This window comes from Plectrocnemia conspersa, unplaced genomic scaffold (assembly GCF_051122295.1).
Source record: "Plectrocnemia conspersa isolate PC_06_02 unplaced genomic scaffold, ASM5112229v1 ptg000013l, whole genome shotgun sequence".
Lineage (NCBI taxonomy): Eukaryota > Metazoa > Arthropoda > Insecta > Trichoptera > Polycentropodidae > Plectrocnemia > Plectrocnemia conspersa.
This window is the reverse complement of record NW_028277177.1, coordinates 17,992,537-18,009,553: the sequence shown is the minus strand read 5'-3', so window position 1 is coordinate 18,009,553 and position 17,017 is coordinate 17,992,537. Positions and strand designations below refer to the sequence as shown.

Genomic DNA, 17,017 nt, shown 5'->3' with positions numbered 1-17,017 from the left:
CAACACTTGAAATATTTCGCCAATTTTCTCTTTTCATCTGTATTACTTTTTGCAACGAATGTCTATAAAACTACAAGTTTTTAGTTTATTTTTAAAACATTTTCATTGAAGGATTGCGTAATTTAATAAATTTTCCAATCTTTAAGCCCTTGATTTTGATTACATATAGCAGAATATGATTTTGCTGATAATGCACGGAAAACAGTTTCACGACGAGAGGTGACAGGTGGCAACTAGACACAGATTGAGCCGCTGCAGTAGTATTTTTATTGAATATTATTACAGTTACATGTTAAAAGTGTGTAAATGCACGGTGCGCGAGGCCCGCACCGGCGTGCGAGGTCGCTAGAATTGTCACGAGAATAGTGTCCGTTACGCCAGTGTTACCATATTTCCGCCAAGTTTTGGCCATAATGAAATCTAAAGAAATACATATAAATAACCCGCTTACAACAGAAAAACGATAAAGATTTTTTTGAAAAAATAAGCCAATTACGATGAATTTATTCTTCTTTTGAACATTTTTACGAAAACAATTTCAATTATAATACATTTTATATTATCGGTGATCGGCAGCCAGGAAGGAGGATCGTTTAAATTAATAGATGTCCAGTTTTCTTTATACCTATAGTAATTAGATTTTGGTTCTAATAATATATATAGTTATAAATCAGCAATATGAAATGTTTTAGAGGGTTTGAAAAGCAACTTTTCACTCTAATTCACTCTAATTAATAAAATTTTTTTTTTGCAACCATTTTTAATAATAAAAATAATTCTCTCACCAAGCAATAGATGGCATATAATGTATGTATCGTAGTGTTTCTTTATATTCCTTATAAAAAACCACTATCCTATTAATATAACCTAAGTGGATATTTATTATATTTGCACCCATTACTAGGTATCGGCATGTTTGTTTTTAATATTTGGCTTTCTACAAGTCAAAAATACATATATACATGTTACAAATTAAAAGACATAATTACATTAAATTATTATTTATTGTGATATAAAATGTAATTACAACGTGCTAAAATATACACACACCCTCAAACTACGTATATTACACCTGAAACATTTAAATTAAATCTATTTATAAACATTTTAAATCCTTTTTATTTAAAAACGATAATATACTCGCTGCGCTTGTGATTAAAAAAATAATGATAAATCTATATTAACTATGGTAACATGGTATTGCCATTAGAAAAAAGATTCAACATTCTTTATGTTTGGTAACATCTCTATTACGAATTTGTTAAAACTTAAATATAAATGTAATGGACGGATTTCTGACAAGTTTGACATCTCAGAATAAAGGTATTAGTCGAAACGGAAATTAATTAATTGAAAAGATTCTACGCAGAGATGTGTGGGTGATTTTTATAATTTATTAAAACCACTCGAAAGATGTTTAATTTTACACACAGGTGCGCCAACATCTGAGCAAAGATCGAAAAAGAGTGATTGAAAAAAGAAATAAATAGGTGCTCAAAATGATTTTCTACGTTTAAACACTAACCGCGTTATTTAATCTTATATATATATATATAACATAACATGTTTATCACATAAAATTAATTTGTACATTAGATCAAAATAACGAGACAATAATCTTAAATAAATACTATTGATTTTTAAGTTTACTCATTATGTTACTTTTACGACTTTATCTATGTTAATCCGATTGGCATTGATTGTTACTAATCAATTATGTAAAATTTGATCTTGAATTTGATTTTTAATGTAAGTGGTACATTAGGGATAAGGGTATCCCGAGAGCTGCCAATGCTGGAAGGGCTGATAGAGAGTATCCAGAATTGCATCCTTCATACTCGCAAGTCTCGCAGAAGACGACCCTTACTTGATTGGCCGATGATGATTTTGAGCATGGTCCCACTGGTTCGTCTTGTGTCTGCCAGGCGCAGGATCTGATTATGGTCATCTCTCCGTTGACTGAAAATAACATTTAAAAAAATTAATAAGACGCTTAACTGCCGGATGGGGATTTTTAATGGACGAATTAATCAATTGAGCCTTTCTGAAATCTTTTCATAAGCGATTCGCTCGATTGGTCGTGGGATTAGTCGTAAATGTAACAGACGACTGATTATCTGTAACTTCTTGATTAGCACACGATTAACACAATAAATATATAAGCAATCACGCGTTCGAATATTTCTAAAAAGCAAGTTATTACACAAACCGTGCGAACATAAATCATACTGTAAGAAACCTCGATTTGGCCTATGAATAAATCATTTAATAAAAAATAAATAAGAATTGCTGTCGTATTCTAATCGAAAAGTTCTCATAATTCAGACAAGTTTCGATTATTTTCATATTATAATTATTAATATTTTAGCATCATTTAGAACGATTATTTCAGATTTTCATTTGTGTGTAGAGAGCCGTTTTTCTATATGTGTTTGTATGCAATACATAGATATTTACGTTAAATCTAAATATGGTATAAATTATGGTTGATGTTTATAAACAAATATTATAAATGACGAGTACATGTTCTAGGTTTTTTTAGTTATTATTATATATGTATATAGTTATTTTTTAATAAGGGAAGAGTAACATTCAAAAATGATTTATTTAATGTGTATGTAATTATTGTATTTTTTAGAATTTACGGTAATTATTTTATAGGGGAAAAAATTACAAATAGAAAAAATATAACTATGATTTTTTATAATGTTTATTTATGGGAAAAATATTTAAATAACTCGATCTATAATGTCACTACAAGTGTTCTGTTTAGGTGTTTTTATTGTTATGTTTTTTATTCACGTCCATCTAAATCGAGAGTAGCTTTCACTTTTAACTTTCTTTATTTCGTTCACGATTTCCGTTACGTGTATATAAAAAATTCTAATGTTAAGAATCATCTTCAACCAATAGACAAATTTAAAATATTACTGTAGTTTATAATTAATAGTCATTTATGGTACATAAATATATTAACGATGGTATATTTTATTTTTCTAAACTTATTATGTCTTGGTCTTGGCAACTCCAATGAACTGACAAGTGGAGCGTGAAAAACGAGCTGGTTAAAAAAAACACATTTCGGTAGAAGAAATCGGATCTTGGCTAAACTTCCTGTATTTGATGGAAAAACTTCGTCGCGGATATATCCGTTACTTTGTATCTAAGTTTAATGGGAAAAATATACACAAATCTTTTAAGATCCAACTTCGTGACTGGTAATACAATAATCGAGTTGCAATAATTTCGACACGCAATCGGTACGCAAACTGGCAAGTTAAATTATCCGATACTATGTCGGAATTCTATCGTTATAGTAATTGCTAAGGCACCCGTCAAAGGAAGCAACAGGTATACTTTATATAGAACTGTTGCATAATTAACACTATCAAGTTACTAAGCTAAGTTAATCTTAGACGTTATACGTATCACGGCCGCAGACTATTTTTACATAAATATTTTAGAAAAACTTTAATATTACCTATATATTTGGTGAACACGTGACTTTTAGCTTATATCTATATTTTCATCATATCGCACTTTGGCTACAAAAACGAGCTACAGAAAACATATATTTCCGATAATATTCTTCATTCATCAAACGTATGCGTACGTTAATATTGTGAATAATATAAGTGATGAAATGAAAAAAAAATGTATTTAATGAAATCGTTTAATCGAAATATATAATTTCATTGATAATTGATGAATCAACCACCGTAAGCTAAAAAAACACACTTATTGTGTATGTTCTATGAATTAACCGATTAATTTATTTTTAGACTTATCGATCCTGAATACGTAACGGTAAAAGGAATATTTGTGTCATTACTGCAATGTCTTGATTTTTATGGAATGCAAGAAGATTATTAAAAAAAACTGTTTAAGGTACACCCTAGTGTACACCCATTAACAAATACAAGAAAGAGATTGTTCAGAATATAATGATATTGTGTCAATTTCAACTTGTTTAAGCGTTCGTTAGTATATTACCGCCACATTCTGTGCCGTAAATAATACGACGTAATCTTACATGAAAAACTCCACACATGACTCACTTATCCATTGTTTTCTCAGTCATCACAGATCCAAAAGACCTTGTATCTACTCAGTGAGTAAACTCTCGTGTTTGCATACATTTTATTTTTAATTTTTAAATAAATACTCGCCATATTGCTTAGATTTTCTGCACACAGATCTGGCGCTATTGACGAAGGGCTGGTACGAAGGTCCTGGAGATCGGTCGCAGTCGGTCAGCGAGTTGGTGTGACCTCCATAGGGAATTGTGGCGTTGAAGGTGTCATGGCAGCGGGAGTCCAAATCCGAAGAGCAAGTCCAGCACCTGATTGCTTCGCCTGGAAACGCAAGAAAGTCATTAGAGTTTCGCAAAATTTCGCAAAGTCCGCTTTGAAAAGCTGAACGAAAAAAGGCAAGTTTAGGAAACCGGTTTAGGACTGGACGGCCGGTATGCTGTTTTTGCGAAACACGCCGTTTTCGTCCTGTCGTGGTTATTTTGCGGGATGGAACCGAGCGAAAGTTAAAATTGAACGCTGTTAGAACATACATTTTTAAAGAGATCCTGATGAAACTGAAAGTGAAGTAGACAAAACTTCGTGTTCATAATAAAAACAGTAATAAACAATTAAGGTTACGATTACGTTATCAATAATTACTTTGTTCACAGTTCATGCATATATTATAGATACATAATGTAATTAACATTTTCTATAAGTGCATTTAATTATTGTATAATGAGTTGATATTAAGTAATCAACATATATCTAGTTTTACTAAAGAATGTGCTTTTTCACGTTTTTCATTTTTCTGCTTAAAAGCCAATTTATAAATGCATATATTACACTTTACCTATTATATTTAAAAACTCTTTAAAATGAACTATAACATTTATAATTATATTTTTAATATAGTATGTTCTTTCTATATCTGTATTTTGATATTTGGTTTAATTGTGCTATGTTTTCAAAAAAATGACTACTACGAGGAGAAAAGAACAATTGTTTTGTTTCACGAATCTGTAGAATAATAAAACACGAATAGATTTAGATACATGAAATCTTTACCAAAAATATAATAATACTTTTAAGTGATGTCATGCTTGTCCTTCATGAAAATATTGCTTCCTAACATAATACGGCCTTTTGTATTATATATATATATTTAACTGCTAAGGATTTTTTTTAAATATCTATTTATCTCAAAATGAGCTAAAAAATATAATTTTCAAAATTCGTATCTTTAATTACTGCCCTCAATATACGAGGCAAAAGGATTATGTAAGCATACTTTACATAATGCTAATAATAACATAATATAATTTAATTAAATATTATTAAATCGTCAACAAATTGATATTTGCGCAATTAAATTTACATTTACTTCGTGTAAATGCTAAAATTACAATCTATTACTTAATGAATTTATAAATGTTATTAAATATTTATTATAGACATTTTTAATTTAAAATAAGGGTAATGTAAATTATGTTGGCAACACTGGTAACACTAATGCGTTTATTTTGTTTTACATTAATCGCAACATCGAAATTTCGAAAAATATTGTCAGCGCCAATCTGACTGTTTGCTTTGGAATGTTGACATTTGCTTACATTATTGAATCGATTCAATATATACACAACACAACTGAGGTTGTCGACCTTAAAAAATTACCAAAAAAATGAATGAACAGAATGTATTTTTTTGATTAATAAAATATTACAGAATATTGATAAAATTGTGACGCACGAACGGTGAAATGGAGTTGACAGTTGCTGTCATAATTTCAGCTTTATGTTTGTGTATGTAGGACATGCTACCAACTTAACGAGCAAACAATGCAAATGGGTAATATAAAAATGCATAATTTATGAACATATTAATAAATAAAAAAGATTTTGAATTGACACTATTAGATATTTGAAGCAAATAATCTCGATATTTTGTTTATGTAATAATTAGCCATCATTAGCAGTTGTTTGATATGAGTACTTTAACAGCTTACGTTACAAGTGCGTATTGTGTGACTCACTTCAAATTTCGTGTGCAATCTACATATTAAATTGCCCGTTAACATTCGGTAATGATTCACACTTACGATAAACGTGTGACATTTTTTTTTCACGTTTAGGATATTTACGCGATTGATATTCTACGCATCGCATTTACGAAAATTAAAGTTCCAAACGTTCTAGGCTACGAACGTTTAACGTTTCACGTGCACCTGCGTTATTAACTACGTGTAACGAGGTCGCACAAGGTATTGTGTTATTATAATAAGTCAAACGACATAAAAATATGCTTGTTATTACGTATCACTTATGCGACGTATTTTTGTCGAAGCACCGTAGATGAGATTGTTTTGTACAACTGTCAAAAAACTATACACAGGGAAAAATATTATTAATTTTATCCAATTTATCTCATTTTTGATATTTTGCATCTTTATTACTTTTAAATGTTGTGTAGTGGGAATAATTTGCTTTTAATTGGTTAGTACAACTGTCATTGTATTTTAGTATTACGGTGAAAAGAGAACGTTACGTGCAAACAATGAAGGGATGTGCGCAAAATTAGTAATATCGTTCCGTAACTTTTTTAAAGGCGTATAATTAATACATAATTAGACAAAAAGTGGAAATTGTAATTCCTTCTCCCCTCGACTTGTTTATTGTTTCAAATCTGTGACCAACGCAACAATGCGCCTAATTAAATCTGATGTCAGAAAAAGCACCGACGCATGCGGGCCGTAACCATTCCATAGATATAAGAGGGGGACCTCTTCACCTCTGACCACCTTTACAACAATAGTAGGATTCTGTCGACCGTGACGACAACTCTCACGCCGACATATGCTGATTAATTTTCTCTGTTATAAAAATACGCATACAATAGCAAGTCGTATTTTGCTATTTGCTGAAATCAATAAAATTATGCAATAAAATAATATTACACACTCGCTCTTATCAGTCATTGCTAATAAATACGCGCGTTATGACCAATAGTAGTTATTAAAAAATGAATCACTGTCGCACTTGTGGCCATAAACGAACGTTTATCGTCCTATTTACTTTGTAATTATGATCGTTGAAAAAAATGCACAGCAATTAAGTAAAATACTTTTAAAGCAAAACGAAACTGAAAAGTATATGCAAGTGATTTTTTATGATAAGGAAAACAAAGAAAAACTGTTTCACGCCTAGGGATAAAATGACCGAGTGACCTATTTTTACTTTGCTAGTATACTATATTGATTTTCGCTTATTTGACTGATTCTAAAAAACTCACAAAGATAATTTGAGTTTTGAGTGCTAGCACTTTATGCAAATAATATGTTAATAATAGTGCTTAAAGACAAATACAAGCAAAATATATACTTAAAATGAGCTTTCATGCTTTTATTATTTTTGTTGTAACAGTGGCTTACGAAGTTCAACTATTTTGCGATAATTATATTTTTGCATTATTTTTTTAATATCAATTATAATTCATGATATATGAACATCTGCAAGGAGAACTAGAGACTAGCCCAACATTCGACCTATTTCGGACATAAGCTTCGAAACTCGTCTAGAAAATATATAAAAAGCATACCGAATAAATACTGTTTGAACTATCATTTGTAAATATAGTACTAAAGCTTAAATTTACACATAAATATATATGACTATTTATCTATACAAATATCTATGACAGCTGCACAACTTAAAAGAATAGCAATAATGCTGAATCAACATCAACTGTCGCTCCACAGACCATTCAGGTATATTTGATTATCATGATTTTACAGCTACATCTTAAGCCATAATGCCTGTATGCAATCAGGAACATTTATAGAATTTAAGATTAATATAGATTACACATGTTAAGATTAATATAGATTATATTATAGTTAATATTTTTATTTACTACATACTTAGTTTCACATAAACATGTATGTATATGGCTAAGTTCTGTTTTGTTAGGTCTCTTAAAAGTACTTTACATTATTAGTATAAATATTATTAATAATTAAACTCAAACATCTGCTTCTATGAATCATTTGGACCAAATTCACGAACGCCGTTAATAAAGTGCAATCAAAGAGACAGGAAGAACACAAATGGGGGTTAATAATATTAACTTCTTAGCCACCATGAATGGAATACACATAGATATAAATGACAATCGATTATTCATTTTATGATTCATAGAACGATGATAAAAAAGGCATTTTATATAACATGTTTGTACCTACATACACCTATATTAACGGTTGAGAAATTATGTGAAGGCAGTTGTCGGTGACCCACAGGGTCAAATGTCAATGTGAACAAATCAAACCGTATAATATACAGATATCATGTAGACGTGTGAATATATTATAATATACACTATTACTATCTGTGTGAGGAAATATTTACGGTTTGTAACGTTAATAATTTCACAACTGTTGTAAAAACGTATGTTTGTGTAGGAAAACGTGGGATGGGTGTTTTTTCGTGATGAAAAAATTCACGAGGGCGTTTAGATACCTATTTTTCATTCAGCGACGATGGATTCTGGACTATAACCAATTAAGCTGATAATTAAGACGTGGTTAAAATTAGGATTGATGTACTCGGCTTGAACACAATAAGACTAAGTTACTAGAATAAGTATATAAAATTTTAAAATTGAGATTTTTTTATTTTGTTAATATTCTAAAACATTAATATTTAAAAAATCATATGTATTTTAGAAAACAATCTAACCAAATTTAAAAAGTGAAATCTATTAGCAATAGACCGAAACAGTAAGTTATCATATCAGTTAATAATACGAGACTGCTTAAATAGTTATTAACTCAAACTGTCATAAAACAGTTTAAAATAAACTACGAGTATATATGCTAGTCAGAAGTCTAAATTAGAATTATCGTGAGATAAGCAAATTACTACAGTTTGTAATATAGATACTGTGAAAAAATTACAACAATCGAAAATATATGTATTATATTATTCTTATCACAAATCAAACACGTTTATGTGGATGTTTTATTAATGCCTCTGTTTTTTCAACAAATGACGCATTTTCACCTAATAATGTGCGTAGTACTAGAAAAAAATCGACTAAATCGCTTCTACGAATGTTTGTGTAAATTTTTATGTACTTCACTTTCTCGATGGTAACGACCCAAATACAATACGTCAAGTACATGGAAAATATCGTGTCAAAAAATTCTAGATTGTGTCAATTGTCGAGGATTAAAAAAAGAGGTTTCCGTGAATTTGGCCCCTTTTTATTAGTATTTAGGTCACAAGGATGTACCTGAAAATGTGCGATCAAAGGGCGCGAAGGACGTAGGTTAGGTCAATCTTTTTTGGAAAGTGGACGATTGATTAGAGTGCAAACTGACAAGTGTTGCTCGAATGTCCTGAATTATTAATGGTGCCTGGCACTAATGGCTTGGTGTCAAAAAAGGCCAATGAACGCGTTTGTGACCTTATAAAAAAAAATTAATTTCATTTTTAATTCAGAACATGTACACTTTTCGATGGAAATCATAATATTTGTCAGCACAAGATGCTATATGTTTATTTTTTGTGTTTGAGTATAAATTTACAACGAAGAAAACTAACTAAAAATGCACGCCAAAAACTCGCCAATATTAATGGCATTATAAAATAATATCTCATGAATATGTCATTATACTGATGTTAACCAATAATATTTATGATCAACATAAAACTATATACTACATATTAACACTGATTAGTTGGTTAACGTTTTATTGTAAAATAAAATTTTATATACAATATGATTAAATAAAATATTATTTATATGTGATATCTACAAATAGAATCAATATCGGAAATTTACATTCACTTACAATTGATAAAAATGTACTGGACTTGAATAGTATTCCGAAAATTATTTTAAATTAAATAATATTTCTTAGCCTACATTTCATGTAATGTCTTCATTGTGTCTGAAGATGATTAAATAAATATAGGAAACAATCCACAATAGATTACAACTAGAGGCGTCATTAAAAAATTCAACCCACAACTTATGATATATCACGTGACGAAACGCTACTAATTTGATTTTGATATATTTATCGCAGGTGTCGTTTACGTGTATGAGAGCCTCCACTTGTTCTCAAAAGTGATTCCGAGATTTAAAGTGAATGTTTCTCTAGTCATAATATTCCCACCGAGATCATAATAATAAACTGATGGTGAACGGGATTGAAAAAATGACACAGTAGACTTTCTGATACTAAAGGCAGACGGTTGACGGGAGCTCATTTCCATAAATAATCTAAATCAATCTGTAGAGAGAAATCCGCAACAGATCAAATGCATTTAAACAATTTTAAATCATCTGCATATAGAATAAAACTTGAAACTGTTATTGCCGTATTCATGTCATTAATGAAGAATATCATAAAGAGGTAAAATACTCGCCAATCGGCCGCCATAGGTCACAAATTGTCTACAATCTCTCAAATAACCGAGTTAAATCATCCAAGTAACTTAGGTTATAACATTTAGTCAATTATCTAATGAAAAAATGTAAACACTATTATTGAGAATTTTAGAAACCCGCATTTATTTTTCGATTAATATACAAGATTATTTATATATCGTAATTAAATAAAAAAAATAGATAAGTTACTATAGTATATATAATACTGTATAATAAAGCATTATTTACAATTTAATATATTATGTGAAAATACTGAGTTTAACATAAGATTATTTTCTAGAGCAAAATTTTTGTTGTAATACTATTAAAAAATCATAAAGATGATCAATAATTATTATGAAGAAAATTATGTAATTTGTATAATTTATAAAATTATTCTTTTCTATAAAACGACTAATAAAAAGTACAAACCAAACATATGTTCATAAACTAAAATATTTCAATTTAATTTTTAATATATTATATATGTTGATGTTCAATTGGCAATGAAAATATATTTTTATTTTATTGGTAAAAGATATGGTCGAGCGGTTAAGCGAAAAACCCAATTATGAATTTGAATCTAAAAGTTGTGTTATATTTTATTTAATTTATGTAAATCTTATTTAAATTAATGATTATTCTGTCATATTTACAATAAAAAAGTTTGTTTTTAAGTAAACGACCGTAACGAACGAACAAACAAACAATCAAGGTAAGATATTAACTTCTCACGTCCTAGTTGTTGTTGAAGAAAAAAGTATCGATTCATTGTAAATATATATTGAAAATATGTGCATTATTAACAATATTCAGTTAAGCAGTATTTCTTAAAATCTGGGATATGCCTACTATTATATAAGACATTGAAAATTCAAAGAGAATAAAATACAACGAGGATTACTTGAAATTAGTAATTAAGTGGATTTTTTAGTTAATATGGGATCGAAACACCTTGATTTTATGTGCAATTATTTTAGCCCACAAAACTATAGAGAATTTCGAACTACATATTTTAAAACATCAAAATACTCATTTCTTCAGGCTTTTTGTAAAGTTCCATATAACACATTTGGCAAAATATAGATCAATTCCTGTGCCATAAGATTACTCAATATATTTCTCGTGCAGCAACAGAGAAAGCAAATTATTGAAGTACCTCGATTAAATGACTAAATTCTATAATTAGGTTTTGGATTAACGCAAAAAAGTGAATATTTCGATTGGATTCAATGCAGTGCACTTTCTATACATTATAGAAAATTATCAACGAACAGTTTGACTTCCGCGAAAATCACGCTAATTTTATTATAAAAAAATACGGGGCTTTTAACGTTAGGTATACAAATAGCTTTTGACATGATATGGCATGGCGGTTTGATTCACACACTATACAAATATAAGAAGTTTGCTCGGTACGTTTCTCTTTATCTTGTACACGAACGATATTCCAAAATATTTAAAAATAAAGCGTTTATGCAACCTGACGATACAGGAATTTTAACGAGTGCTTGCGGTCTTAAAACAATCGCGAATAAATTATAAAAAATCTTTGAAAGTTAAATAAATATTTAGAGAGGTGAAAAATTAAGGCCAGTCGAGCTTGCCAGCGACTACCAGAAGCCAATGCGCCACTGGCACGTCAGCAGAATAAATATTTTTGTTTTACTGGCACGCCAGCTTCTCCTCCCACTATACTACCGTATTAGTGCAAGGTGAGTGGCGCTTTTTCGCAACAATAATTCTTCCGTTAACACAGTGCCAGCAACTGGAATGCCAGTCGCCATATACCAGTGACCTGCAAGGCAACTTCCAACTGGCATGCCAGCAACTGACAGCGTGTAAATCAGCCCTAAGTAAAGTTATTTTTTATTATGGTTTACTGTTTTATTATTTTTTATTATGGTGTGTTAATTACATACTATTGCCAATACTTTAGCTGAAACTCAATGATTTCCAAAAGCGGATTAACGGATTTTTTGTAGTCTGGTAAAATTATTGCTCCATTATCATTATATTTATTAGAAGAAATTAAAAGAATATTTCTTAAACGCTTTAATAGGAAGGAATCCTTTGTTTTCAGAGCATAATCGTATTACATTTTGTACTAAACGGTCAGTCAAAATACTGATAATATCTAGTCACATCTAGCTTGTAAAGATAACAAAATATTTTATTGCACGTCCATAAAATTCATCAATAAACCTGGAAGCTAGATCTATCACGAATATTAATAAGAATACCGCAAACCCTTTTTTTAACCTTCACATCAACAGGGTTCATCAACAATCAGAAAATTGGTGACATCGGCGAGATGATAACAATAGAGTGCGAAAATAAAATAAAAGTCTTAGGAAATCGGACACCAATGGTCACCCTAATCACAATATACATATTTAAATTCTGCTAACGTAAAATCTGCTCAGAACTAAGCTAGCTTATAACGTGCAACTGGTAATGATGTCACGACACGGTTGTTGATCTGGGAGTAAAGTTGGCGTAACATGACCTTCGAGTATCTCGGGGGTGACGAAACCATCGAAAGTCAGCAGAACCAGTCTTCCACACCACGTGCATTTGTTGATCTCTTCAAACTGTGGAGGCGAAGATTAGAGCTTCGCTTCCTGGTCATCAAGACCATATTTGCTGACGATTGTAATTATTTGTAATCATAAAAATATTGTTATAGCTATTATTCGACCTACGATAGTCAATTATAAGCAAAGCTATTTAATTTATATCATTGCATGTTGCTATAATTAAAAATAACTTAGGATATTCCAGCCTTGTTTGTTTTTTTTTATTTCCAAGAAAGTTTATTTTAGAATTTGAATAAGACTCACTGTCTTTATGTAAAAATATGTACAAGACATTGAGAGGCAAACAATCCATCTTTGCGGAATAAAACACTGTTCAATTCATCTTTAGATGGTTAAATTTCAAATTTTTAACAGCGACCTACTCAGATAGAAGTGTCGTAAATTGTAATAAGTTAAGAAGAATTCTTTAAAAATCTTTTAAAAAAGCGTTTTAAATTATTTATTATATAATATTAGGGTTAAATAGTTACTTAAACAGGTATAAATACACCTTAAATAGACTACGATATTCGTAAAATAAGCAAAAACTACATAAAAACACCCTTCGTGGCCAAAGTAGGTACAATCGCCCTCAAATTTATCACAAAAACAAGGGGTGCGTCGAAACCACCCAACACCCATCAACTGGTGGTACCAGGACACGACGCAAACTCCACACACAAACAGCTAATCAACATTAGCATTATCACTCATGAAAAAATATGTTTCTCTTCAGTCCACTTAAAGTAACAAGTAACGATGAGGCAGTTTTTTCTTTATTGCATTAGTGCTTTAAAAATATTTTAAAAACAACCCCTACACTGTCAGGGCGTTCAATTATTGATAATGTATCGGCCGCTTTAACGATGAAATATCGTCGAAAAGTTAATTTAATTTACAATCGATTTGTTAGAATTTCAGTACAACGCCCTAAGGATATTCTATTAAGCCTAACTGCCGCTAATGGATTAACTGGCTTAGGACGGATAATTGGAGCGAATGCGCAACGTGAGATAGTTAAAAAATAAAGTCACAACAGTTCAAACGCGAAAAGTGATACAGTATTACATTTGGATTTGATTCATACTTTTTAACATATAAACACAAATTTATAATAGTGTTAATTTTCAGTTACGTTATTATTTTTTTATTATAAACTAGATAAACATGCAGATAAAAACTAAACTAAGGAATATCTTGTTCTAAATATTTTATGTTCAGCATTGTTGTCGACAAATACTTGTAAGACCTGGGCTAGATTATCATATGGACCCTAGTATTTTTCTATTAAGTGCTTGAGATTAGTGTTTATTGTATAATTATAATTCCATATATCATAGATTAGGCTCCCTAAATTCAATTAATATCGTGATTAAGAATAAAAATAATATTGCGCTAGGCTGTGCATAGTGACACATTTTGCTTGCAAGCTGTGACAATAGTTTATAATTATTAAAATACATGTCACGGCTTTACAGACATTGATTTAAGTCTGGTGTCTCACTACTTACTTAGTAATTGTTTTCCCCGTTGAGATGGCAATTATATGTATTGGGCAAGCACCTGTCATTTTGCAGTAGAAGATTTGCAATGAATAAATATATGTATATTATGATTTTCATATTTTATAACTTGATAAAATATGTCTTTCGATAACATTGCATCTTCAATAATAATAAAAATGAAGTCATATATTTATGTGACAAATAATGAATTAAAAATAAATATATCACGAAATAAGCAGTACTTAACTATAAAACTCAAATGTTTTAGTAGAAAGAGATAAATAAATACTGCAAATTTAAAAAAGATAAATATTTAAACAATAAAAATGTACCATGTTTTCGGATTGCTGTTCTTTCCAAAATTAAAATACTATTATTATTGCAGTTTAAAAAAATGTCCTACTAATAAGTTAGATACAACTTTACAATAAAGGGCCACAGTTTGTTGTTAGTTAATTAAGAGTTAGTTCAAAATGTGTAGAAGACATAATCAAAACCTTGCAAAAATTGTGGAAAAATATTGTATATGGTTCCAAAGCAAAAATCAGATAATGTTTACAACAAAATGCTTATGGATGAGCTGGAGTTAAAATAATGATAACCTGATGATAAAATGTAATAAAAAGCTTGTTTATATATTTTTTACCTATTTATAAACATGTTACAATTTTATGTCTTTATGCTATTAAAAAAAGTATTGTATAGTTTTTCAATTTAATAAACCAAATTTACAAAAATAATTTTCTTAAAACTTGAACAACCCACTTTTAAAGATATTTAATAATTAAATAGCAATTTGTATTACTAACACAGATATTTTACAAGTTATACATGAATTGTGAAGAAAATCACTCAAGTGAGCATATGATTAAAAAACGTTATAATTAATACTTAAAAAATAAGTTGAATAATGTGAATAAAAATATTTTTTTACATATACATTTTAATCACTTTTAAGTCACATATTTTCTGTTGCCATTAAATATTTCGAAAAAAAAAATTTAATTAACGAATTTACTAAGACCGTTAATCTCACAATACAATTTATAGATGAAATATGAAACGGGAGACAAAAATAAGTATTGTTCCAGCGAATGCAATAGAAATTGGGAAGGAATGGTCATTTAAATATTTCATCAAATAGCATATCTCGTAATTTATTGTCGTTCTACCTATAATAACTATAAATAACTATAACACATTATTAATAAATTTATATTTAAGCAGAGAAAAATGAATGCAAAATATTGCAAAACAACAAAAATATCCAAACAAGCATTACATTGATGCAAGCGAATTGTATAACTGATGAAAACATCTGGTGTTAATTAATCTACAATTATGCATACATATTTCGAAATCATAATACAGTTTATAGTAGATGAACGATCTTGTAAGATTTATATTTAAATGAATAGATTTGTAAATATCATTTATTGATATATTTTAACAATTTTTAGTAAACTACACCCAATAGGGTTTCGTCATAATTGAAAGTATATTGCACTTTCAGTTACATTTCTAAACGATGCTATTCATTAGAATGACTATCGAAAATATGTGTGTTATAGATATTAGTAAAAACATATAACAAGAAAAAAAAAACAAAAAAATCTTACTTGATGATAGACCAAGCACCACGAAGGCAGCAGTCAGGATAATTCTCAAAGAAGCCATTATTTATATATTTTATTTTTTTGTTTGATTTAGGTCGATTCTAGAACTGAATGGCAGTACCACACCAGAGAGTAACCCAGAATGGAATGGCGCCAAGCTCACGTTCAAGCCGAAACTTACCTCCGCCACTCCCACCTACCGACAAACAATACCATCTACCAAAATCGCGTCACTTCGACATACTCAGATGAAGTATAAAACTTGTTTTTTGGTTATAGCTGAGTGCGCTTTTAGTGCGGTAAAAATTAATTGGCAAATTTGCGTTTCGTTTTAATTAACTGTAATTTTGTTTCGGTAAAAATTTAAGGGGCAACTGTGTTTTATAACATACAAATATATTATACAAGCGTTTAAAAAATTATAATTAAAATATATTTTTACTAATCATTCAATATACATATAGGTATGTATAAATTATAATTTTAAATAATAATATTCACTAAATATACGATTTCCACGGCATTTTCTGGTTATTTATTTATCGATCACCAAGGAATCGAGGTTGTTTATAGTGACGCATTTGATTCAATAACGATATTTCGTTTAATTTTTAAATATTATACAACGCAAATACTCAGGTTTTGATTTTACATGTTAAAATATTAATATTTTTACTCAGTTATAAATAAAAATTATTGTGCATCAATTTTTGAGTCACGTACAATTTGTGTAATAACTACAAATAAATTATGTTCTCGTAGCTAGGTCTGCGTTTGTAGAATTCAGTTGTCTCCGATTGTCGGGTTAAACTCTGTATTTTGGACATCATAGCTGGATCAGGGTTGACGCAAAGAGGGAAGCGGCTGCTTTC

The 17,017-nt window shown here is 29.6% G+C and overlaps 1 protein-coding gene across 1 annotated transcript; it reads right to left on the bottom strand.

Moving 5' to 3' along the window:
* Nucleotides 1-988: 988 nt before the first annotated feature.
* Nucleotides 989-16,441, bottom strand: LOC148227470 (UPAR/Ly6 domain-containing protein crok-like). Its single transcript, XM_088201222.1, has 3 exons — nt 16,149-16,441; nt 4,170-4,355; nt 989-1,959 (listed from the first exon to the last, which is right to left on the bottom strand). The coding sequence occupies exons 1-3, from the start codon at nt 16,204-16,206 to the stop codon at nt 1,745-1,747; spliced, it is 459 nt and encodes a 152-aa protein (XP_088057348.1). The 5' UTR covers nt 16,207-16,441; the 3' UTR covers nt 989-1,744.
* Between the last annotated feature and the right edge of the window lie 576 nt (nt 16,442-17,017).

Bases quoted from the DNA above. Each gene is read 5' to 3' on its own strand.
- LOC148227470 (XM_088201222.1), bottom strand. From the start codon at position 16,206: ATGGCTTCTTTGAGAATTATCCTGACTGCTGCCTTCGTGGTGCTTGGT. The intron at 4,356-16,148 runs GTAAGATTTTTT...TTGCGTTTCCAG, and splicing joins GGTGCTTGGTCTATCATCAA to GCGAAGCAATCAGGTGCTGG. The intron at 1,960-4,169 runs GCGAGTATTTAT...TGTTATTTTCAG, and splicing joins CAGAAAATCTAAGCAATATG to TCAACGGAGAGATGACCATA.